Source organism: Hemitrygon akajei, chromosome 5 (genome assembly GCF_048418815.1).
Source record: "Hemitrygon akajei chromosome 5, sHemAka1.3, whole genome shotgun sequence".
Classification (NCBI taxonomy): domain Eukaryota; kingdom Metazoa; phylum Chordata; class Chondrichthyes; order Myliobatiformes; family Dasyatidae; genus Hemitrygon; species Hemitrygon akajei.
The window spans coordinates 160,714,955-160,739,702 of NC_133128.1; the positions used below are offsets into that span (position 1 = coordinate 160,714,955).

A 24,748-nucleotide genomic window follows, 5' to 3' on the forward strand; every position below is an offset into this window, starting at 1 on the left:
TTTTTCTTATGAAGAAAATCTTTAAAAAATTAAAGGTGGGAATCATTTACAAGCAACTGTTCATAAATAATATTGAAAACCTTAATGGTTTCCCAAAAATAATTCTTAACAAGAGAAAAGCTGGGAAAACTTGGGGAAAAGTAAACCTTTGCAATATGTCGACTGCAGTCAGTATGGTTTGAAAATTACTATAATTTCAGGGAAGTTATATTTAATTAAATAATTTTGATTTTATACACCTCTGGAACAAGTTTTCCTTTTTGAGAAACTGCAACGTAGACCACACTCAAGCTTTAAGAGGGTGTTGTCCGCATGGCTACTGTGTTCCAACTCTTGTAAGGTGTGTTTGAATGCCAAATATGTACTTGAACTTAAAATTAAAAATATACAACGTTTTCTTTTAAAAACTAATCAAAGATTTATCTCCAAATTATTTACTCTTCACCTCTCTGCTTGATATTGTGATTCAGGTATCAAATAGTTCCCAACATTAATACAGTTACTTATTAAGCAGGTATAAAATTACCCTTCCTTATCAAAAAGGTTTAATAGCAATCATTTATGATATGATTATGAATATACAGGTAAATATATCTGATAAAATTAAAAATGAATGGGAGAAGGAACTTCAACTTTCTTTACCTATAGAGAAATGGGAGAAAACTTTTCTTCTATTTGTGCTAAACATACATTGATTCAATTTAAAGTGGTACATAGGGCTCATATGTCTAAAGATAAATTAGCTCGTTTTTACTCTCATATAAATCCGATTTGTGATAGGTGTCATTCTGAGGTAGCCTCTCTGACTCATATGTTTTGGTTTTGTCCTCTTTTGGAAAAATTTTGGAAAGACATTTTTAATACATTCTCTACAGTTTTGCACATTGATTTACAACCTCACCCTATCACTGCAATTTTTGGCTTACCAATGATTGATCTGCCCTCTGCAGCTCGGCAGATGATTGCATTTGCTACTTTAATGGCTAGAAGATCTATTTTATTGAATTAGAAAGAGATGAATCCTCCAACTACATCTCAATGGTTTTTCCAAACCATATCCTGTTTAAATTTAGAAAAAATTAGAAGTGGTACCTTTGATCCCTCAGTTATATTTGAAGAAACTTGGAGGCCTTTTATTCAATACTTTCATAGAATGTAACTTGACCTTTTCCGATTCCTTTATATCATTCATTAATTTGAGTAGACGAGCGGAGTTGACAACACTAATGATTTTATTTGATATAATAGCTCAGCTTTGTTTAGTCTAGTTTATTTTGTGTCTGGTTTTTCAATTTGGGGTTTTTTCCCATCTTTTTATTGTTTTTGTATCTTGTTTATATCAAGGGTTTGGGAGGTCAATTACATTGGTGTTACCTATAGTTTTTACTCATATGTTAATGCCAACAATGTAATCCCATTCCTTTTGTACTATTATGACCATTATGTATTTGTCTTTGAAAAATTCAATAAAAAGATTGAAAAAGAAAGAAAATTGCCCTACCTGTCCTCTTAGTCCCACATATCCTGTTTCACAGTCATTCAATACTTACTCTCATTTTTAAAAAGTCTACAATTTTATAAGCATGTAGATAAATCTATTTAATCATTTTCATTAAATGACTTGTGGCAGAAAATTATGACCTGATATTCACAAGAAAGCATGCTTAAGATGTTTTGACTTGAGCTCTGCACAAAATGAATGTCTAACTAAGCTACATATAGGTATGTCTTTAAAATAAAATTATTTCACTAACTGGAAACATGTTACAAATGCAAGTTCTTCATGATAGGTAAAATAATCTAAAGGAAACAGCATCTTGTCTCACATTATTTCATGAAATATGTAACTGAAGTTTAGAACAACTATAAACTAAAATAAAAGCTTATGAACAGTAATTAAGAAAAATAAAACATGTTGATGCATTTGTTTACCTAAATCTTGCATTGTGAACACATCTGTGAACACTTGAATAAATTGATGGTCCTTGTTGGGTTATTTATAGTGAAAGATAAAAGACCTAAAACTTGGAGCCAATTGTCTTTCATCTGAACTCAGTACTAATATAGATATCCACTAATATACCTTTGCAGATTCCCTGCTTAGTGCTTTCCTACTGCAAAGGACAAGACCTTGCTTTTTTTTTAATGCATAATGCATTTATATCAGTGGGTCAAAATAAGCTCTATAAACTAAATAACTTAAAGAAATCTTATCACCACAAGACTTAGCTCTGGCCTTTGCAAGTTAACAATAATTCTAAGTTCACTGACATAAACTTTCAAAAACATAAATTTCAAACTAAAGAACTGAAGTATTTCAATACTTTCTTACAAATAATATAAATATTTTTTAAATGTTCATGAAAATGTGATGAAAGGAAACATAAATTCTACTCACTTTTATCCCAAGCTACTTTTTGGACTCTCACTGTCTACACTGGCAGAAGGCAAATTACCCTGTGGAATACCTCACAGCTGCAAACTTACCAGCAGAGCTTACCCGTCAAGTTTGTGACATTCTGTTTGCGAAATAATGTTAAAGCAGTACAGGATTCCCGATATTTTCCAACAGCTTCTGGGAACCTTTGCTATAGGTCAAGATGTCAAGTACAGTCTGTGGACACTGTCCCATTGGGATGTGTATCAATTTTCATGGGTGTTTTATGACAAAATGAAGCTTATTTCACTGAGATTTAAAACTGATGCTAGCTGTTTGGAGCTTTGTGTCTTGCACTCAGTCCACTGTGTGGGAGTTTGACCACAAAGTGTACAGCATGTTTGAATACGTTTGTCATGCAATTGAATGAGAAAATAAAGGCACTACTCTAAATGATACACCATCATTCTTCAAAAAATTTGAATGTTGCTCATAAGATATAATTTTGCGATCACTTCATTATAATACCGGTTTTGTAATTGGTTTATCAAAAAAAAACTTTAAATCATCTAGTTACAGGCAGCAATAAATGGAAGATTGCAATTTAGCATTGTATTTTCAGATCAGACATACAAAATGCATTCTGTCATCAGGTTTAACCTCTGTGCATTGATGGGTGAACAGGAACAGCAATGAATTTTCCTAAACCAAATGTCTAAATTATTCAGTGTATTGTAAGTACATGCACTTACAATGCAATATCAAAACAAAGCTACAGTACACTCAAAGGCTCAAATCAAGATAATTAAATAGCTAGAAACCATAAAATAAACCAGTACGTTAAAAGCTCTGCATAGTTTTCCATGCCATAATACATTTCATAGGACATGCAAAGCCATTTTAATGCATTACTTATTTTGACTGGCAGAAAACATGCTTGTTAAAGTTACACGAGGTCGAAGAATACTCAGTCCATTGGCTGCTTGTTGTGAGCTGCTTTTGGGTGAAGGTGGTGTTAACAGACCCTCTGTTAAGCTGGAGCCAGAGGGGCTTGTTGGACTAAGTGTAAAAGAGACTATTTCAGGAAATAACATTTTTTCCATGCTATGGGACCAGAACAAGGCTGATGGGCTTTGACACAACTGCAGCTGCTTTCTGGAACTGATGTGCAACAGCTAAGAAAATGGCAGAAAAAGAGGAAAAGGTTTATTATAAGATAGTAAAACTTACTTTCTTGTTGTAAATTTTTCATTCTCTATTAGTTTTCTGCTCCAATTAAACATGCATTAATGTAACTCAGTGTATAACTTTAACTGCTTCAATGAGAAATATCTAATACGTTTGCAATATGTACCTTTGATCCATAAATTTGCATTTGTTCTTTAATGCAGATTATGCAAATAATGGATTTAAACAATAGTGGATTTACCTGCTATCACATTTCAGATGGAAAATTTAAGATCTAGTAAATTCAAGGGTTTACTCCTTCTTAACATAATCTTTAGAAAGAATCGCATTGTATATACACTTACCGGTAGATTTATTATTAATAACCGTACTAATAAATCGACCATACAAGATTGTAATGTAGTAAAATGATATATTATGCTTTATAGTTGCAAGCAACGGACAGTCAGCAGTTTCAAGCAGTGTCTTAGATGATATACCCATATAAACATATAACAATTACAGCATGGAAACAGGCCATCTTGGCCCTTCTAGTCCATGCCGAACACTTAATCTCACCTAGTCCCACCGACCTCTACTCAGCCCATAACCCTCCATTCCTTTCCTGTCCATATACCTATCCAATTTTACTTTAAATGACAATATCGAACCTGCCTCTACCACTTCTACTGGAAGCTCATTCCACACAGCTACCAGTCCCTGAGTGAAGAAATTCCCCCTCGTGTTATGCCTAAACTTTTGCCCCCTAACTCTCAACTCATGTCCTCAAACCACCCTTTAAATTTTTCTTGGAACAGAGCAATATAGAAATGGTGCCACTAATTGCTACAATGGTTTGTTAGTATAATCACCTGATAATTGAAAACTTGACTGGGTCACCCAGGCCATTTGGAAAACAGTCTGTGAACTTTTGCGAGAACACTTAAAGCAGCAGTAAATCCACTGAAGACAGTGGAAGGAGGATCAGCAGAATCCAGCAAGTGGGGAACTAACAGAAGTTAATTACATCTTTCACTCACCTCTACAGTACTTCAAGTAGATCACACATTTGCTGTACAAAACTTGGTATGAATTTGACTATCGGCATTACAAGAATGTGACTGAAGGGTGGAGATGATTGGACATTAAATATCCAAGGATATCAAGCAATACAGAAGGGATAGGCAGGAAGATAAGGGAAGTGGAGTAGTGCTCTTAATTAAGGGTAACATCAGGATGATAGTGAGAGATGATATAAGATCTAAAGTGCAGAATGTAGAGATTAGAAATAGTAAAGGCGGAAAAATCATTGGTTGGACTCGTCTATAGACTATCAAATAATACCATTACAGTAACACAGGCAATAAACTAGGAAATATCTGATGCATGTAAAAATACAATGGCAGTTGATTTGAGGGCATTAACTTGCACATAGATTGGGTGAATCAAGTTGCCTGAGACAGGCTTGAGCAGGACTTCATAGAATGAACCTACAATTTGGTTCTGTGCAATGAGATAGGTAAAAGTTAACAAAACTGTGGAAGACTTTCAACGAGATTTCTCATTGTACTCAACAAATGTACATTCTAGTTAAAAGCAAGAATAGTGAGGGAGGGGGTGCAGCTTTGGATAACTAAGAAAATAAAAGAAAGCATCAAGCTAAAAGCATATGCATATGAAATAGATGGAAGCCATGATAGCGTAGCAGTTAGCGTGACGCTAATACAGCTCAGGGCGCCCAGGCTGAGAGTTCAATCTCGATGTCCTCTGTATATATGTCTATATTTCCTCCCCATGGAATGGGTGAGTTTTATCTGGGTGGTCCAGTTCCTCCCACAGTCCAAAGATGCACCATTAATTGGTCATTGTAAATTGTCTCGTGATTAGGTTAGTGTTAAATTGGGAGTTGTTGGGCAGCACAACTCGAGGGCCATGAGGGCCTATTCCACACTGGAAGTGGGAAAAAAAACTTAAAAGACAACAAATAAGCACCAAGTATACAAAAAGGGAAGATAGATTATGAAAGTAAATTAACATAAAATACATAAACATAATGCTGGAGGAACTCAACAGGGCTGGCAGTATCTGTAGAAAAGAATAGTCGACATTTTGTGCTGAGACCCTTCATCAGGATGGGGAAAAGAAGATGAGGAGTCAGAGTAAGAAAGTGGGGCAAAGGGGGAGGGAGAATCACAAGGTGAGAGGTGAAACCGGGAGGGAGGAGGCAGGAGTGAAGTACAGAGCTGGGAAGTTGATTGGTGAATGAGATACACGGCTGGAGAAGGGGGAATCTGATAGGTGAGGACAGAAGGCCATGTAACAAAGGGAAAGGGAGGAGCACCACTAGGAGGTGATGGGCAGGTTAGGAGATAAGGTGAGACAGGGAAATGGGAATGGGGAATGGTGGGGAGGGGGCATTACTGGAAGTTCGAGAAATCGATGTTCATGTCATCAGGTTGGAAGTGATCCAAATGGAATAAAAGATGCTGTTCCTCCAACCTGAGTGTGGCCTCATCATGACAGTAGAGGAGGCCGTGGACTGGCGAGTCGGAGTGGAAATCAGAAATGGAAATAGGCGTTCACTGGGAGACTCCGCTTTTTCTGGAGGACAGCACGTAGGTGCTTGGCGAAGTGGTCTCCTAATCTGCGTCTGGTCTCACCGATATACAGGAGGCCACACCGAGAGCACCAGATACAGCAAACAACCTCAACAGACTCACAGGTGAAATGTCGCCTCACCTGGAAGGACTGTTTGAGGCCCTGAATTAGTGAAGGAGGAGGTGTAGGGACAGGTGTAGCACTTGTTCTACTTGCAGGGATATGAGCCAGGAGGGAGGTCAGTGGGGAAGGACAAATGGCCAATTGAGTTGTGTAGGGAGCAATCCTTGCAGAAGGGAAAAAGTTGTGGGGGGAATGGAAAGATGTGCTTGGCGGTGGGATCTCATCAGTGAAGGCGGAAGTTGCGGAGAATAATGTGCTGGATGTGGAGGCTGGTAGAGTAGTAAGTAAGGATAATCTGGTTTCCTGGTCCAGATCATTTTATTTTCACTATGGATTGTCCAGTCCCCATACTCCTCCATTTTCCACCCCCCCCCCCCCCCAGCCCCTAGGAAGGCCTCAAAACCTCCCGTTACTTTCGGGACACCAGACCCAACCAGTTCCCCTCCACCATCCAGCAGAACACCTTACAGCCTGGTGGCATATGCTTTTGAATATCCTGCCTGATGGGAGAGGAGAAAAGAGAGATTATCTGGGGTACATGGGTGTTTGATTCTGCTGGCTGTTTCACTCAAGCAGTGAGAAATACAGACAGAGTCCACCGAGCGGAGGCTGGTTCCTGTGATGGGCTGAGCTGTGTTCAAACTCTTTAAAGTTCCTTGCAGTCACGTGCAGATCTGTTGACACGCCAAGCCAGATAAAATGCCTTCCATGATGCATCAATAAAAGTTGGTCCGAGTCAAAGGAGACATGTCTTTAACCTGCTGAGGAAGTAGAGGCTTTGGTGTGCTTTCCTTGGCTGTGGCATCAACCTGGTTGCACCAGGATCCACTTCAAGGAGCAGGGGCTTAGGAAAGTGGTGGCCAACATTAAAGATCCCCACCACCCAGGACATACCCACTTCATGCTGTTGCCATTGGGAAACAGATACAGAAGGCTGAAGGCACACAATCAGAAATTCAGGAACAGCTTCTTCCCCTCTGCCATCCGATTTCTAAATGGACATTGAACCCATGAACAATACCTCCATGTACTTCATTGCATTGCTGCCATAAAGTTTAACAAATTTCATGACATATGCCAGTGATATTAGTTCTGATTTTGATTCTGAAACAGAAACCTGATTAATGATGTATGAATATAGAGTAAGCCTTTCATCCTTAATTCTTTTCCCACCTGCAGTTAATCATTCTGACCTCTTTATGGACTTTGGCCTGACTGAGAGTGGCTTCAGAGCAATTCCTAAATGTAGCATCAGAATAATTTTCAAGATGATTTCCTGGCAAAACAGTTTAGAACTAACCCAAGAAGCTGGAATGCTCATTCATGCTTTTGTGCCAAAAAATTATGAAACAAATTACGTTAAATAACTTTTGATTTTTTTCTTTGTTTATCACAGTAATTTTGTTCAAGCTTTTGCCTGATTTTCCATGCGAAACTTGCATGTTAAGTTCCAATGTTAGTATTGAAAAGGTGAAATACTCCACAGAGTTGAGAAAACAAAAGGTGGGTGCACACCAAGAACATCAAAAGGGACAAAATGAGAGAAAAGGACAACAAGCTAGGCAGCAGAAGTGGTAGTGGCTGTCGAAGACATTAGTAGCTCACTGGAGTCGCTGAAGGCACATAGTTTTTCCATTCCGGCGTGAAAAGAAACTGCCAAGCAGTGGATTAGATGTCACACTTCAAAGCAAAAACAGATGTGAAGTTGTCATGATGACAAATTTATCTCTACATAACTAAGTAATAACTACTGCTAGGTAGTCTATGCAGTGCTGAAAATTTTGTAAGAACCTTAATTCTTACAACATGTTATTTAAGTTTTTATTTAAAAATCAGTCTTTTCTGCAGCTCCTATTTATTTTACTGTTCTTTACTTTGCTTTTATACAAGATTTAAATCTGATTTATATTCCCTTGCTTAGGTTCATTTTATTACAATGTATTTCCCTAGGACACAGAAGATGACCACTTTGCCGATGCCGGCTCTCAGGACACACCTGTCAGACCCATTCCTCCACTTGTTGCTCTATACTTTATTCCCTCTCACAGAACAATCAACTCACCTACAGAAGAGGCAACTAACAGTAGCGAGTTAACCCCAAAGCACACCTTTGCTGTACGGGGGAAAAAAACTGCAGTGTCCATGGGAAGCCCACGTGTCAAAAGGAGAATAAACAAACTCCACCAACAACATTGTTACAGGTTACCTCGCTAACAACACTGGTATATATGACAGTAATCAACTAATCTCAATTCAGCTAGGATCAAACCTATCAGCAGCAGGCAGCTGCATCACCAACTGAATCACTGAATGACCCAAACAGGCTCTACTTGTACTGTTGAGGATCCATCAAATTCATTGTTTTATCTGCTTGCACATCACAGATCCTTTGCAAAGACTGCCATGCTATCTCAAATGCCTGAATGCAATTCGCCGCTCAAACGCTTAGAAAACAACAGTATGGCAAGGGTGTGTAGGTGTGTATTATGGGGCAAACATTTCTGATAAAAAAACTTTGATGTGATTGTTGATTTCCTTTTGCCAATTGATCTAATTGCAAAAAAAAAGTCTGTGGCATAAAGCAAATCTTTCTTATTGGACAGTTAGATGAACATCCTTCTAAAAGTTCAAAAGGAACTGCATTAAGACAATTGGAGGGCACATCTGATTTGAATCTGCAAAAGCTTACAATGGAATCATCAACCCTATTTATTCATTTGGTCGTACGGAGTGGCTCACAGGGAAAATCACAAGATCCTTCAGTTAAACAATTTTACTGTAAAGTATCCAAATTATACCTATAATTAATATTGCATTTATCAGAAATTGTCTTTCTTGCCCAAAGCCAAATCAACTTAGGATAGACTGGGTTCAATCGGGGAAATCTCTTCCTTGCTTGCCAGACACATTGTCACACTTTCCATTAACCTGTGGAGCTAGAGGAGGAAACAGATAGATAGATAGATAGATAGATAGATAGATAGATAGATAGATACTCTATTCATCCCCATGGGGAAATTCAACATTTTTTCCAATGTCCCATACACTTGTTGTAGCAAAACTAATTACATACAATACTTAACTCAGTAAAAATATGATATGCATCTAAATCACTCTCTCAAAAAGCATTAATAATAGCTTTTAAAAAGTTCTTAAGTAGTTTACTTAAATACATTAATACAATCAACCCCGGCACTTTAACATATCTTACTCCTGGTGGTTGAATTGTAAAGCCTAATGGCATTGGGGAGTATTGACCTCTTCATCCTGTCTGAGGAGCATTACATCGATAGCAACCTGTCGCTGAAACTGCTTCTCTGTACTAACTAAACAAAAACAAAGCATGAGAAGAAAATGACACATCTTGGAAACAGGTTTACAGCCCGTACTCCTGTTTTGAGTACAAGAGGTGATCGTCACTTAAGTTTATGTTATGCCCAACATGCCACTGTTCAGCACAGAAAAATCCTGAAGAATTTTTACTCTTGATTAGCAACTGCTAGCAACTATGAATAGTTACTAAAATTGAGAAATTGACTTAAAGTGGTAAGAGGGCATTCCTTGTTTGTACTCCCATTTCATGAATGTATTATTACATAAGTTTCCACAAACCAAGTTGAACTCTTCATTTCATTCTTCCATTGTGCTAATTTATTGATTTGTCTTTTTCACATTTAACATCCACACCACCACTACAATATTCTTCCTTAGCTATCCACACATCCTCAATTGATGCAATTCTAATGAACTTAAACTTTCCATGCCCTGACTTACATAAATTCATCATTCACCCGGTTAGTTTAATTCTCACGAACAGTAGCTTCAAAAAACAATGATTTAACAGCAAAGTGATTTGCCTTAATAAAATGCAGATAAGACCAAAGTCCAAAATATCTCATTTTCACAAGTGTCAACTCTAGCTGTGAAATCATAATTCAAAACTAAAACTCCATCTAATTTTACATTATCAGGCCCTTTCATGCTTTAAAGCATTAAATGATATGATGTTATTTTCAGTGCCTATTATTGGTCATGCTGTTACAAATATTACTTGTGCAAAATGAATACTTCTTGGAAGATATTTCAACACACACAAAATGCTGCAGAAACTCATCAGGCCAAGCAGCATCTATGGAAAAATGTATAATTAACATTTTGGGCCGAGACTCGGTCTCTCTTTTTTTAAACAACATATGCTATCTCTAAGTATTTTAAATAACTATACAATGAGGACATTGATTTCAACAATTTCTAACAACCACCCATTGAAGTCTGAATCAGAATTATCTGCAGTTTTAATCTCCTTACTCAAAGGAGAATAAAGAAGGCCCTAGATTCTGTTAGGTGGAGCAAAACGTCACCTTTTCTTGGAAATCAACAGGTCAAGATAACCGACGCATCAATCGTGAGTTGGAGAGCTCCAAAAGAGGAGGCGGCACACAGGTCTGGGAGCAAAGTTTACAAGGGGGAAACTCGGCTATAACCAGCTCACCATTCGTGCGTTAGAGAGCTCCAAGAGAGGAGGCAGCACGCAGGTCTGGGAGTGAAGTTTAAAAGGGAGAGCTTTGTGGGAACTTGGCTACAACCGGAGCACCAATCAGGAGTTGGAGAGCTGGGAAGGTTCAGGTATAAAAGGGAGACACTGCCTAGCGGAGCAGTAATTGATGGAGTGGTCTGAGGCAGAGTGGTAGGGCTTTGGCTCATTCAGGCATCAGCGAGGTAAGTGGGTAGGCGGGCTTCATTTTTCACCCCTGCACTCTTTTTTTGAAGGAATAGAGAGCATGTCTGTAGGGTTAGTACTTTGCACTGGGTGTCAGGTGTGTGAATTCTGGGAATCTTCCAGATGGCCCCATCTGTGCCAAGTGCACCGAGATGCAGCTTCTGAGAGACCGTGTTAAGGATCTGGAGCTGCGGCTTGATGACCTACAGCTTATTATGGAAAGTGAATAGGAGATAGAGAGAAGCTACAGGGAGTTAGTCATCCTGAGGTGCAGGAGTTAGACAGACAATAGACAATAGGTGCAGAAGTAGACCATTCGGCCCTTCGAGCCTGCACCGCCATTCTGAGATCATGGCTGATCATCTACTATCAATACCCTGTTCCTGCCTTGTCCCCATATCCCTTGATTCCCCTATCCATAAGATACCTATCTAGCTCCTTCTTGAAAGCATCCAGAGAATTGGCCTCCACTGCCTTCCGAGGCAGTGCATTCCAGACACCCACAACTCTCTGGGAGAAGAAGTTTTTCCTTAACTCTGTCCTAAATGACCTACCCCTTATTCTCAAACCATGCCCTCTGGTACTGGACTCTCCCAGCATCTGGAACATATTTCCTGCCTCTATCTTGTCCAATCCTTAATAATCTTATATTAAGATTCCCCTCTCAATCTCCTTAATTCCAGCGTGTACAAGCCCAGTCTCTCTAACCTCTCTGCGTAAGACAGTCCGGACATCCCAGGAATTAACCTCGTGAATCTACGCTGCACTTCCTCTACAGCCAGGATGTCCTTCCTTAACCCTGGAGACCAAAACTGTACACAATACTCCAGGTGTGGTCTCACCAGGGCCCTGTACCAATGCAAAAGGATTTCCTTGCTCTTGTACTCAATTCCCTTTGTAATAAAGGCCAACATTCCATTAGCCTTCTTCACTGCCTGCTGCACTTGCTCATTCACCTTCAGTGACTGATGAACAAGGACTCCTAGATCTCTTTGTATTTCTCCCTTACCTAACTCTACACCATTCAGATAATAATCTGCCTTCCTGTTCTTACTCCCAAAGTGGATAACCTCACACTTATTCACATTAAACGTCATCTGCCAAGTATCTGCCCACTCACTCAGCCTATCCAAGTCACCCTGAATTCTCCTAAATCCTCATCACGTCACACTGCCACCCAGCTTAGTATCATCAGCAAACTTGCTGATGTTATTCTCAATGCCTTCATCTAAATCATTGATGTAAATCGTAAACAGCTGTGGTCCCAATACCGAGCCCTGTGGCACCCCACTAGTCACCACCTGCCATTCCGAGAAACACCCATTCACCATTACCCTTTGCTTTCTATCTGCCAACCAGTTTTCTATCCATGTCAATATCTTCCCCCCAACGCCATGAGCTTTGATTTTACCCACCAATCTCCTATGTGGGACATTATCAAATGCCTTCTGAAAATCGAGGTACACTACATCCAATGGATCTCCCTTGTCTAACTTCCTGGTTACATCCTTGAAAAACTCCAATAGATTAGTCAAGCATGATTTACCCTTGGTAAATCCATGCTGGCTCGGCCCAATCCTATCACTGCTATCTAGATATGCCACTATTTCATCTTTAATAATGGACTCTAGCATCTTCCCCACTACTGATGTTAGGCTGACAGGACAACAGTTCTCTGTTTTCTCCCTCCCTCCTTTCTTAAAAAGTGGGATAACATTAGCCATTCTCCAATCCTCATAAGTGGATGACTGTCAGGGAAGAGATGGGAAGAGCTCAGATAGTGGAGAGCACCCCTGTGGCCATCCCCCTCAGTAATCGTTATCTTGTTTTGGATGCGGTTGAGGGGGGTAACCTGACAGAGGTTGACCATGACAATCGGGTCTCTGGCACTGAGCCTGGTTTCCTTGGTGCAGAAAGGAGAAGAAGATGAGGAATGCAGTAGTCATAGCGGATTCCATAGTGAGAGGAACAGACAGGAGATTCTGTCAACCTGATACACGCATGGTGCGTTGCCTCCCAGGTGCCAGTGTACAGGATGTCTCGCATCAGGTGCAGTGTATTCTGAAGGGAGAGGGTGAACCGCCAGAAGTCTTGGTACACGTTAGTACCAATGACATAGGTAGAAAAAGGGAGGAGGTCCTGATGAGAGAATTCAGGGAGTTGGGTAGGAGGCTGAAAAGCAGGACTTCTAGGGTAGTAATCTCAGGATTGCTGCCTGTGCCATGTGCTAAGGAGCGCAAGAATAGCATAATCAAGCATATTAATGCATGGCTGAGAGACTGGAGTAGGGGGCAAGGCTTCGGGTTCCTGGATCATTGGGGCCGCTTCTCGGGGAGGTACAACCTGTACAAAAAGGTCGGGTTACACCTGAACCTAAAGGGGCCCAAAATCCTAGCAGGCAGGTTTAATAGAGCTGTTCAGGAGGGTTTGGCAGGGAAATGGGAACTGGAGTGATAGGGCTGAGGAAGGGGAAAACAGAAATAATTCAAAACAGAGATGATAGAAAGGACAGGCAGGAGATGAGGCATAATCACAGCCAGCGGGATGAGTTACAGGGCAATAGAGTTGTGGTGCAATTAAAACAGAAGGCAACAAATACTGGACTGAAAGTATTATACTTGAATGCACGCAGCATAAGAAATAAAATGGATGACCTTTAAATTCAGCTACAGATTGGCAAGTATGACATTGTGGCCATCTATGAAACTTGGCTAAAGGATGGCTGCCATTGGGAGCTGAATATCCAAGGATATATGGTGTATCGGAAAGATAGGTTAGTAGGCAGAGGGTGTGGTGTGGACCTGTGTATAAGAAATAATATTAAATCATTAGAAAGAGATGACATAGGATTGGAAGGTGTCTCTATGGGTTGAGCTAAGAAATGGCAAGGGTAAAAGGACTCTAATGGCAGTTGCATACAGGTCTCCAAACAGCAGCCGGGATGTGGATTACAAATTACAGCAGGAGATAGAAAAGGCGTGTCAGAAGGGCAATGTCATGATAATTGTTGGGGATTTTATCATGAAAATGGATTGGGAAATCCAGTCCAGTACTGGACCTCCAGAGATTAGAAAGTCTAAGGGATGGCTTTTTAGAACAGCTTGTTGTTGAGCCCACTGGGGGATCGGCTGTGTTAGAGTGGGTGTTGTGCAATGATCTGAAGGTGATAAGAGAGCTTGAGTTTAGAAACCCTTAGGAAACAGTGATCACAATATGATCAAGTTCACTTTGAAATTTGAGAAGGAAAAATTAAATTCCAATGTGTAGTATTTCAGTGGAATAAAGGAAATTACAACGGCATGAGAGGGGAACTGGCCAAGGTTGACTGGAAAGGGACACTAGCAGCTAGGACAGCAGAGCCACAATGGCTGGAGTTTCCATGAAAAATGAGGGAGGTGCAAGACAGATATATTCCAAATAAGAAGAAATTTTCAAATGGAAGAAGGACACTACCGTGGCTGACAAGTGAAGTCAGAGTCAAAGTAAAGGCAAAAAAAGAGGCCATACAAGAAAGCCAAAGCCAGTGGGAAAATAGAGGATTGAGAAGCTTATAAAAACTTACAGAAGGAAACTAAGAAGGTCATTAGGAAGGAAAAGATGAACTATGAAAGGAAGCTGGCAAATACTATCAAAGAAGACACTGAGAAGAAGATACTAACAGCTTTTTTAAGTATATAAAGGGTAAAAGAGAGTTGAGGATAGATATAGAACCAACAGAAAATGACGCTGGAGATACTGTAATGAGACATGCAGAGCTGGCAGAGGAACTGAATGTGTATTTTGCATCAGTCTTCACAGTGGAAGATATCTGCAGTATACTGGACATTCAAGAGTGTCAGGGAAGTGAAGTAAGTGCAGTGAAAATTACGACTGAGAAGGTGCTCTGGAAGCTTAATGGTCTGAGGGTGGATAAATCTCCTGGACCTGATGGAATGCACCCTCGGGTTCTGAAGGAAGTAGCTGGAGAGATTGTAGAGGCATTAACAATGATCTTTCAAGAATCGATAGATTCTGGCATTGTACCGGATGACTGGAAAATTGCAAATGTTACTCCGCTATTTAAGAAGGGTGGAGGTAGCAGAAAGGAAACTATAGACATGTTAGCCTGACATCAGTGGTTGGGAAGTTGTTGGAATCAATTGTTAGGGATGAGATTACGGAGGCACATGACAAGATAGGCCAAAGACAGCATGATTTTCTGAAAGGAAAATCCTGCCTGACTAACCTACCGAGATGTAACACTGAGCGTCATAGGAAGTCATTCCTGCCTGTGGCCATCAAACTTTACAACTCCTCCCTCGGAGTGTCAGACACCCTGAGCCAATAGGCTGGTCCTGGACTTACTTCCACTTGGCATGATTAACTTATTATTTAATTATTTATGGTTTTATATTGCTACATTTCTTCACTATTCTTGGTTGGTACGGCTGTAACAAAGCTCAATTTCCCTCAGGATCAATAAAGTATATCTGTCTGTCTGTCTGTACTGCATTTTTTTGAGGAAATTACAAGCAGCATAAACAAAGGAGATGCAATCGATATGGTGTACTTGGATTTTCAGAAGGCCTTTGACAAGGTGCTTAGCAAGATAAGAGTCCATGGAATTACAGGGGAATCACTAGCATGGGTGGAGCATTGGCTGGTCAGCAGAAAACAGACAGTGGAATAAAGGGATCCTATTCTGGCTGGCTGCCGGTTACCATTGGAGTTCCACAGGGGTCAGTGTTGGGACTGCTGTTTTTTTATGAAGTATGTCACTGATTTGGACTACGGTATTAATGGATTTGTGGTTGAATTTGCCGATGATACAAAGATAGGTGGAGGAAACAGAGCCTGCAGAGAGACTTAGATAGTTTAGGGTAATGGGCCAAGAATTGGCAAATGAAATACAATGTTGCAAAGTGTATGGTCATGCACTTTGGTGGAAGAAATCAACGAGCAGACTATTATTTAGATAGGGAGAGAATTCAAAATGCAGAGATGCAAAGGGATTTGGGAGTCCTTGTGCAGGATACCCTAAAGGTTAACCTCCAGGTTAAGTCGATGGTGAAGAAGGCAAATGTAACGTTGGCATTCATTTCTAGAGATATAGAATGTAAGAGCTGGGATGTGATGTTGAAGTTCTATAAGGCACTCATGAGATCACACTTAAGAGTATTGAGTGCAGTCTTGGGCTCCTTATTTTAGAAAGGATATACTGACATAGGAGAGGGTTCAGAGAAGATTCATGAGAATGATTCCAGGAATGAAAGGGTTACCATATAAGGAACATCAGACAACTCTTGGGATGTATTCCCTGGAGTTCAGGAGAATGAGTGGGAATTTCATAGAAACATTCCAAATGTTAGATGGCCTGAACAGATTAGATATCGCAAAGTTATTTCCCATGTTAGGGGAGTCCAGGACAATAGAGCGCGGCTTCAGGATTGAAGGACGTCTATTTAGAACAGAGATGTGGAGAAATTATTTTAGTCAGGGGTTGGTAAATCTGTGGAATTTGTTGACACGAGTGGTTGTGGAGGCCAAGTCATTGGGTGCATTTAAGGCAGAGATAGATAGGTTCTTGATTTTTTTTAGCATGTCACACCAGACAGTCAGCCATTCTTGTCTGGCGTGTGGTGTCTGGATTGGTCTCCTTTCAGATTAACCGGGTCACGATATGAACGTTCCTGACTCGACCCTTGTTTTTTTACAAGGCTGAGTGGCTAGCTTGACGCTCAATCCGGCACGGATGGAAAGCGTGCTTGAGGGGTGGCCCAACTTGGACTCGAACTTGGGACCCTTCGCTCCAGAGCCTGGTGCTGATGCCTTTGTGCCACCAGCCGGCCAGGTTTTTGATTAGCCAGTGCATCAAATGGTTTGGGGAGAAGGCAGGGGAGTGGAGATGACTAGAAGAATTGGATCAGCCCATGATTGAATAGCAGAGCAGACTCGATGGGCTGAATGTCCTACTTCTCCTCCTACATCTTATGGTCTTGTGGTCTTAAAGGTCAGGCAACACTTATAGAGGCAAAAGGACAGTTGACACTTTGAGTCGAGGACATGTATCAGGACTGAAACAATAACTATTCCTCTACCTCCACAGACGCTGTCTTGAGCTCTGCCAGCAGGCTTTTTCCTTCTGAAGATGGCCTCAGAACTTGCTCAGTGCTGATCCACATAATGAAAGGTGAAATCAATGGACTGTTCCAGAAGAACAGTACTAGAAGAAGATAAGTTTATACCTAGTAGAATCCAGAAGAACAAGAGATGATCTTATACACAAGATTTTTAAAAGTTTTGCAGGGTAGATGCAAAGAGAATATTTCCTTTGGATCAAGAATTTGAACCAGGGCTCAATTTCAGTATAAGGAGTCAACCGTTTCAGAATGAGAAGGTGACATTTTCTGCTACAGGAAGTTTAAAGATTCTCTATCAGTGAGCATATTCAAACCTGAAAGCAATAAATTTACACTATTATGAAAACCAGCGTTTAAGGTACAAGATTCAACTGAGTAGCAGAGGAATTTTGAGGAAATAAATGACTGGTATACCCCACTATATTTAGCAAAAATGATTTTTGAAATAGATTCTCATCATAATTTTCAGCATATGCTGGAGAGGTTTCTAATTTAAATAAGTTTTGTAATTGGATTCTGCATGCATTTGCAACTGGAAAACACTCCAGAATGGACTGCTCCTTAGAGAAAATTATGGCTTGAAAACCCGGTGATTTGTTCTTGCCCATCTCAGTTATCCTAATGCTGCTCATAGTCATTAAAGACGGGGAATGGCTGCAGCAATAACCTTCATATTGAAAGTCAAAAGCAATTCAGCACTTGAAGAATTGTGTGGTATTTTAATGTGATAAGGGAACATTATTAACATCTTGATCACTTATTTATTAATGTCCTCAATTATTTATCTATTGTTGTCAGCATAACTGTAGACACCAGATTTCTAACTTTTCCTTCAGCTTTGTTCCCTTGCAATTCAATTCTAACCTGAAGGTCTTGGTATTCCACAAAATACATTTATTCAATCTATGTGGATTTTAGTTTTTAATGTTGCAGTTTTGGAGAATATCCTGCCAATGCTACTTTTGATTTCAGGACTACTCAAAGCAAGATGTAGGGCTAATCGCTGCAAAACTTTTTAATTTGTGAAACTTGTGCTAAATTTGAGTGGAACAGATTTGAGGAAACACAGTTTACACAACAAAATGCATATTACATCTACATACCAATTGTGAATGAACAAATCCAGTTTCTCAATATAATTTGGCACAAACTGCAGAAATGATTACAAGAGACACGATTAATTATTTTGAGCTTGATATTAAAGTTGTCAGCGGCACAGATCATGAGGAAGACTGGTTAAGGGCACAGGGGAATATAGATTTGGTGGAATATTGATTAGAGGTGGGAGATAGAAATTAATTTGTTTTTAACAAAAACAAATTATGCATTTTGAGAACTCACATTGAGGCAGAACCTCCACGGTAAACAGCAGGGTACAGAGGAATGCTGATGAACAGAGGCACATTGGGATTTACGTTGACAGTTTCTTCAAAGCAGTAACACAAATAAATAAAATGGAGAAAAAGGCAAAATGTATGGCACACAGCTTTTATAAACTGGAGCATAGAATACACAAGTTGGGAAGTTTTGCTTCAACTTTACAAAGCACTGAGCAAACCATACTTGGCATATTGAGTGCAGTTCGTTTTGCTATACAATAGGAAGAAATTGGTCACATAGGAGAGAGTGGACAGGATATGTATCAGATTTTGCCCAGGATTGGAGGACGTTAGTTATGAGCAATGATTGGATAGGCTGGGCTTGTTTTATCCAGCATAAAAGAAGCTATGGGGCCACCTGATTGAGGTATATCAAATTATAAGGTGCACGGATAGAGTAGATACACAGAATCCTTTTTCCTTCCTGGCATGGGTGCCAAAAATAAGAATGCATATATTTAAGATGAGAGGAAAGTAGTTCAAAGGGAATGTTGTGGAAAAGATTTAAAAAACAGCGTGATTGATATCTGGAACTAGCTGCCAGTTTAAGGGACGATTAAGTAGGAAAAGTAGAGGGGCCTGGAGCAGTGAGATGGGCAAAATGTTTGGTATTGGCGTGGTGGACTGAAGGACCCATTTCTGTGCTATACAACTCGACAAGCTCGGTTGAGAAAAAGTAGTATCTAACTTTACAGCTCGGGCAAACGATGGAGGATAAGGAAGATACAGGTGAACAAAGGCCAAACCTTTAATCTACTCATACTGAGTGATCTTTGCATCCAGTCGTGCACAAGATTACAAATGTGAACAGTGACAGAAAGAGCAGGAAGTGGAAACTTTTGCAAAAATTGTTTCACTCAGGACACACTAACACAGGGGGTGCGAGATGGAATTTCAGGGGGTGCGACAAAGAGTGGCTTGTGTCCTTGAGTGACAAGTCACAAGTCATCACTCAGCCAGTCGCCAGTGTGCCTTGAGAAGTGGTAGTAACGTTTGTCCCAAGCACACTTCAGTCTCCCGCTGCCCGAGTTGAGAGAGATGTAAACTCACTCCAGTCTCCCGCTGCCCGAGTCAGCGTTGAGGAGTCTCATCAATGTTAACTAGAAGGTAACATCTCAGTTAAAAATCATCTCATAATGCCAAAATCTTTATACATCCCGAATCAACCATCGAGTAACGACTTCGCGTTAAAACCAAACCCGCAGACAGTAGGTAAATTATTCAATTATAAAATTTTAAAAAGCCACATTTTGATAAAAAGCAGCTGAAGTCATTCATTCGTATTTGTCTCAATGTATTAAAGAAGTTTTTGAATTTCAAAGGTTTTATTTTCTCTTAAAAGGTTTTTTTCTTGAATCGTTGATAATTTTGAATTGTGTTAGTTGAGGAGGTATCATGGTTAGCACCGAGGACTTTGAATCGTGTGATGGGAGTTCATATCTCCAGTGATCATCGGAAATAGGTGTGTAAATTCAGTAGAGAGTAGCCTAATAAGTTGTGTTGCGTCCCCGTAACATTTCCACCTGACGATTTATCTTGGCGTAACCGCAGATAATATCGTAATATAATATTCAAAAGTGTATTTCTCGCGATACTTTGCTATAGGAGTGTCTGGTTGAGTAAAGCGGTCATCCCTGACTTAGTCAGATAGTTTTTTTCATATTAGCTCATATTTTTCTCTTTACCCTTAACCCTCCATTAACCCTTCATCATGTCAAAAAGAAGGAAATGGAATGATGACTATGTGTGCTTTGGTTTCACTTGCACAACAGGAAATGATGGCTTGCAAAAACCCCAGTGCATTCTTTGTAGCGTTGTGTTTTCCAACTCAAATCTGAAGCCATCCAATCTTCAAGAGCACTTCAAGATCAAGCATGGCGGAGCTGATGTTGAAGGACATGATGTTGGGTCATTGAAAATCAAAAGAGCTCGTTTTGATTCATAAGGAACTTTCCAAAATTAGGTTTCATTTCTGTTGAAAAAACACTACTTCTTGCTTCATACCAAGTGGCATATAAAGTGGCCAAATCCAAGAAGCCCCATACAATTGTAAAAGATCTCATCAAGCCATGTGCACTGGAAATGGCAACAATTATCCTGGGCAAAGAAGCAAGAAAAAAATTTGAACAGGTGCCCCTATCAAATAATGTCATTCACAACCGAATCAGCAATTTGAGTGAAGATATTTTGGACCAAGTCATCTCAGATGTCAGAGCTAGTCCTCTTAAAATCTCTATTCAGTTGGATCAGTCAACTGATGTCTCCAGTTGTAGTCAACTCATCACATTGGTGAGGTATATCAATGATGGTGCTGTGAAGGAAGATTTCCTGTTTTGTAAAGATCTGAAAACAAACACACCTGCAAAGGATGCCATGCAGCTGGTGAAAGACTTCTTTGCCAAACATGATTTAGATATCAAAGTCATCAGTTCTGTGTGCACTGACGGGGCACCTGCAATGCTTGGAAATAAATCTGGTTTTTCTGCATTGATGAAAAAGGAGATTCCAGACTTGCAAGTTACCCATTGTTTTCTTCATCGGCATGTTTTGGCATCAAAAACATTGCCTCCAAATCTGAAGAAAGTCCTTGATACTTGTGTGAAGATCATCAACTGGATCAGGGGCATGCTTTGAACCATCACATCTTCAAATCATTTTGAGAGGATCTGGGAAGTGAGCATTCAGTTTTGCTTTTTCACACAGAAGTCTGTTGGTTGTCACGACGACAAGCTTTAATCCGCTTATTTGAACTGCAGGAAGAAATCAAAATTTTTCTGGAGGAGCGTGAATGTGATCTGGTTGGGGCAATGGAATCACAGGAATTCACCCAAATGCTGGCTTACTTAGCTGACACTTTCATTCGTATGAATGACCTGAGTGTTACTATTCAAGGAAAAGGGATAAACATATTGAAGGCTTGTGAAAAGTTGAATGCCTTCAAAGAGAAGTTACATCTTTGACGTCAAAGGATGGAAGAAGGCGGTTTCTAAAATTTTCCTTCACTAGAAGAGATGGTTGATGATGCTGGATCCATAACTCTTACTGTGCGTGAAGAAATTGTGGCTCATTTAGAAATGCTGTCAGAATCGTTTGATGGATATTTTGCTGCTGGAGACCTGAAGATTTCAGAAGAATGGATCATGAATCCATACTCCTACAATTTGGAGAAAATGTCAGATGATGAAGAGCTGAAGGAAGATCTTACTTATTTATGGACAAATTGAGCTCTTGAAATGCAATTTGAAAGCAAGACTTTGGAGGAGTTTTGGTGTGCAGCACTGGATATGTTCCCAAGACTTGGTGGAAAAGCACTCCGTGTCCTCATTCCATTTGCAACAACATACTTGTGTGAATCTGGATTCAGTTCTCTTTGGTCAATCAAGACAAAATCTAGGAATCGCCTGAATCCACAGGCAGACCTGCGGATCGCAGTCAGCAAGAAAGTTCCATGTTTTGACAAAATCATGAATGAGAAGCAGGAGCAAAGAAGTCATTGAATTTTATGTTCACAATTGGGATTGATTTTACTGTTAACAATTTTTTCTGAATAAATTAGAATCTAATTGCTCAATTTATATTCGCATTTTATGCACTGAGTTAAAAGCTTATTTTTTTAAGTTCAAGTTGTTCACTCACAGTATCGTATGTGGTTCAAAAATTAGAAATTAGATTTCTTCATCCTCAAATGTGATTTTACTTTTGTAGGGGGTGCGAACATTAATCAAACATTTCCTAGGGGTGTGGCACATAGAAAAGGTTGGGAACCACTGCCCTAAATGGAAAATGCTGCCCTGGACTCCAAATGTCAGACTCTTAAAAGCTTCCCACTTGCTTTTCATCTTTTGCCCCTTCAAGCAGGCTCACCCAATCCACTCTGCCAAATGCAGCCTAATTTGCTCAAAATTAGCCCTGCTGAAGTTTAGGATCTGAACATGCGGACCTGTCCTATCTCTTTCCATCACTACCTTAAAACTAAGAGAATTATTGTCTCTAGAGCCAAAATACACCAAGTGTCACTTCAGTTTCTTGCCCTGCCTCGTTCCCTAAGGTCCAGTGTTGCATCCTCCTGAGTACATCCTCTGTACGTTAACTCATGTGCATGTGTGGAGGAGACAGCTGCTTTCCAAGTTCCCACAAAGGGCAAAGCCTGATTGTCAAAATCCAAGAACTTGGAATATGGGAGTGCACCCATTAAATTAGATTAGAGTTAAATTGGGGTTGCTGGGGCAGAATGACTCGAAGGGCTGGAAAGGCCTACTCTGCACTGTATTGCTAAATAAAAATAAATGAAATAAAATGGACCTGGGTGGCTAGAGGTGCTGACTAACCATCACCTTCTCAAGGGCAATCAAAAACTGAGCTTGCCACTTTGCCTAAATAATAAAAAAGTTACATAATTGAAATGGTAATGTGATGCTATGTGCAATATAGAAAATTATTTCAGAACTATTTTTTAAAAAATTGAGCTGTACAGTTTGTATAAATCACATTTAAAGTCAATTTGTTACAGAATAATTTGCAATGCAAGGTCTCAAATGAATAATTCAGAAGTGATTTTAAGTGATAGGCTAATTATTTAATTCACTGAACTTTGAAAATGCAATCTATTCTGCTGTCATGCATTGTGAATGTTCTTCATAGTTTCTGTATTATTCCTGATTTCTAATCATAACTAATTTGGAACAGCACTGTGTTTAAACAAATGAAACCAGCCAAATGAAGTTGACATATCAGGTTCAGTGAATATTTTATGTGTTGAACACTACGAAGAGTGTGTTTCTGCACTGTAAATGATCTGTCCACGTAGCAGCTCTGCTTTTTCAGGTAACTGCACAGAGAATGAAGGCGATATCCAAATGAAACATCTCAGTACAATGTTACATGCAGTGCTGCGTCATCTCACAACTGGCTTTGGCACTTCTCACCCTGTTCTTCTAAAGTCTGGAAGTGATTAGTTGGGGGTGGGTTGGGTCCAGACTGTAACTTGCTTAACATCAAATCATTCCACAATAAAGCACACTATTTGAGATTTGTTCTTTGTGGATGTCACAGTGTTCATCTTTAGTTCAGTGATTAAATTACAATGAGGATGAACAAAGTTTTCATTGCTAGGAAACCAGCATCAGTGAAATGGTTGTCATCTTACGAGGCACCAACATCCCATCCAAAATCTGTATTAACAGTGAAACTCCGGAAAAACGTGGATTGCTTTTGCCATTGCAATTTAACTTCAAGCCTCAGAGAGTCAGAATCAGTTTTAATATCACTGGCATATGTTGTGAAAATTGTCTTTGCAGCAGTAGTTCAATGCAATATATACTAGAAATAAAACAAGAATTACAGTAATTATAAACACATATTATATAGTTAAATTCAAAAAGCAGTGCAAAAATTAAAATTAAAAAAGTAGTGAGGTAGTGTTCATGGGTTCAGTGTCCATTCAGAAATTGGATGGCAGAGGGGAAGAAGCTGTTGTTGAATCATTGAGTGTGTGCCTTCGAGCTTCTGTGCCTCCTCCCTGATGGTAGCAATGAGAACAAGGCATGACCTGGGTGTTGGTGGGGGTCCTTAATGATGGATGCTGCTTCTATGATGCCTCAGACCTTGAAGATGTCTTGGATGCTATTGAAGTCAGTGCCAATGATGGAGCTGACTAAATTTACAACTTATTTCAATCTTGTGCAGTGGCACCTGCTCCCCCCACAATACCAAATGGTGACACAGCCAGCTACAATGCTCTTCCTAGTACATCTGTAGAAATTTGTGACATATCAAATCTCCTCAAACTCCTAATGAAACACAGCATCTGTCGAGCCTTCTTTGTAGCTGCATCGATATGTTGGGCCCAGGATAGATCTTCAGAGACGTTGACACACAGGAACTTGAAATTGCTCACTCTTTCCACTAATGATCCCTATACGATGGGCCCTCAATCGAGCCTGAAAACAAAGTACACTTCAGTCTCTACCTGTTGATTGTTACCTGCAGATAAAAACTATGCACTGGTCTCTTTTCCCACACTATTAGTTTATCTGGCCAAGTCTCCTTTCATCTGTTTAAGGAACTTGAGGTCCATCAAGGAACATAATGATTAGAGATTGTCAAAACATGAAATGCTGGAAACATTCAGCAGGTCAGGCATCACCGCAAACATCTTAAAACTTAAAAATAGATGATGGAACAGGATTAGAGCAAGTATTGAAACTGGAGAATGGAAAATGGAGAGGGAAACAAAAAAAAGTGTTAGCAGAATGGAAAGTAAGAA

General features: G+C 39.8%; 1 protein-coding gene across 21 annotated transcripts in view; it reads right to left on the reverse strand.

Annotated features, from left to right (window-relative positions):
• LOC140728384 (PTB domain-containing engulfment adapter protein 1-like) overlaps positions 1-24,748 on the reverse strand; it is a 383,776-nt gene that overhangs the window by 20,164 nt on the left and 338,864 nt on the right. The window contains exon 11 of one of the 21 annotated variants that reach the window (XM_073047034.1): positions 3,328-3,552. The exons of the other annotated variants lie outside the window; for them this stretch is intronic. Coding sequence (XP_072903135.1) covers positions 3,328-3,552 — 225 coding nt within the window. The remainder of the gene's footprint in view (positions 1-3,327; positions 3,553-24,748) is intronic. 21 annotated transcript variants of the gene reach the window in all.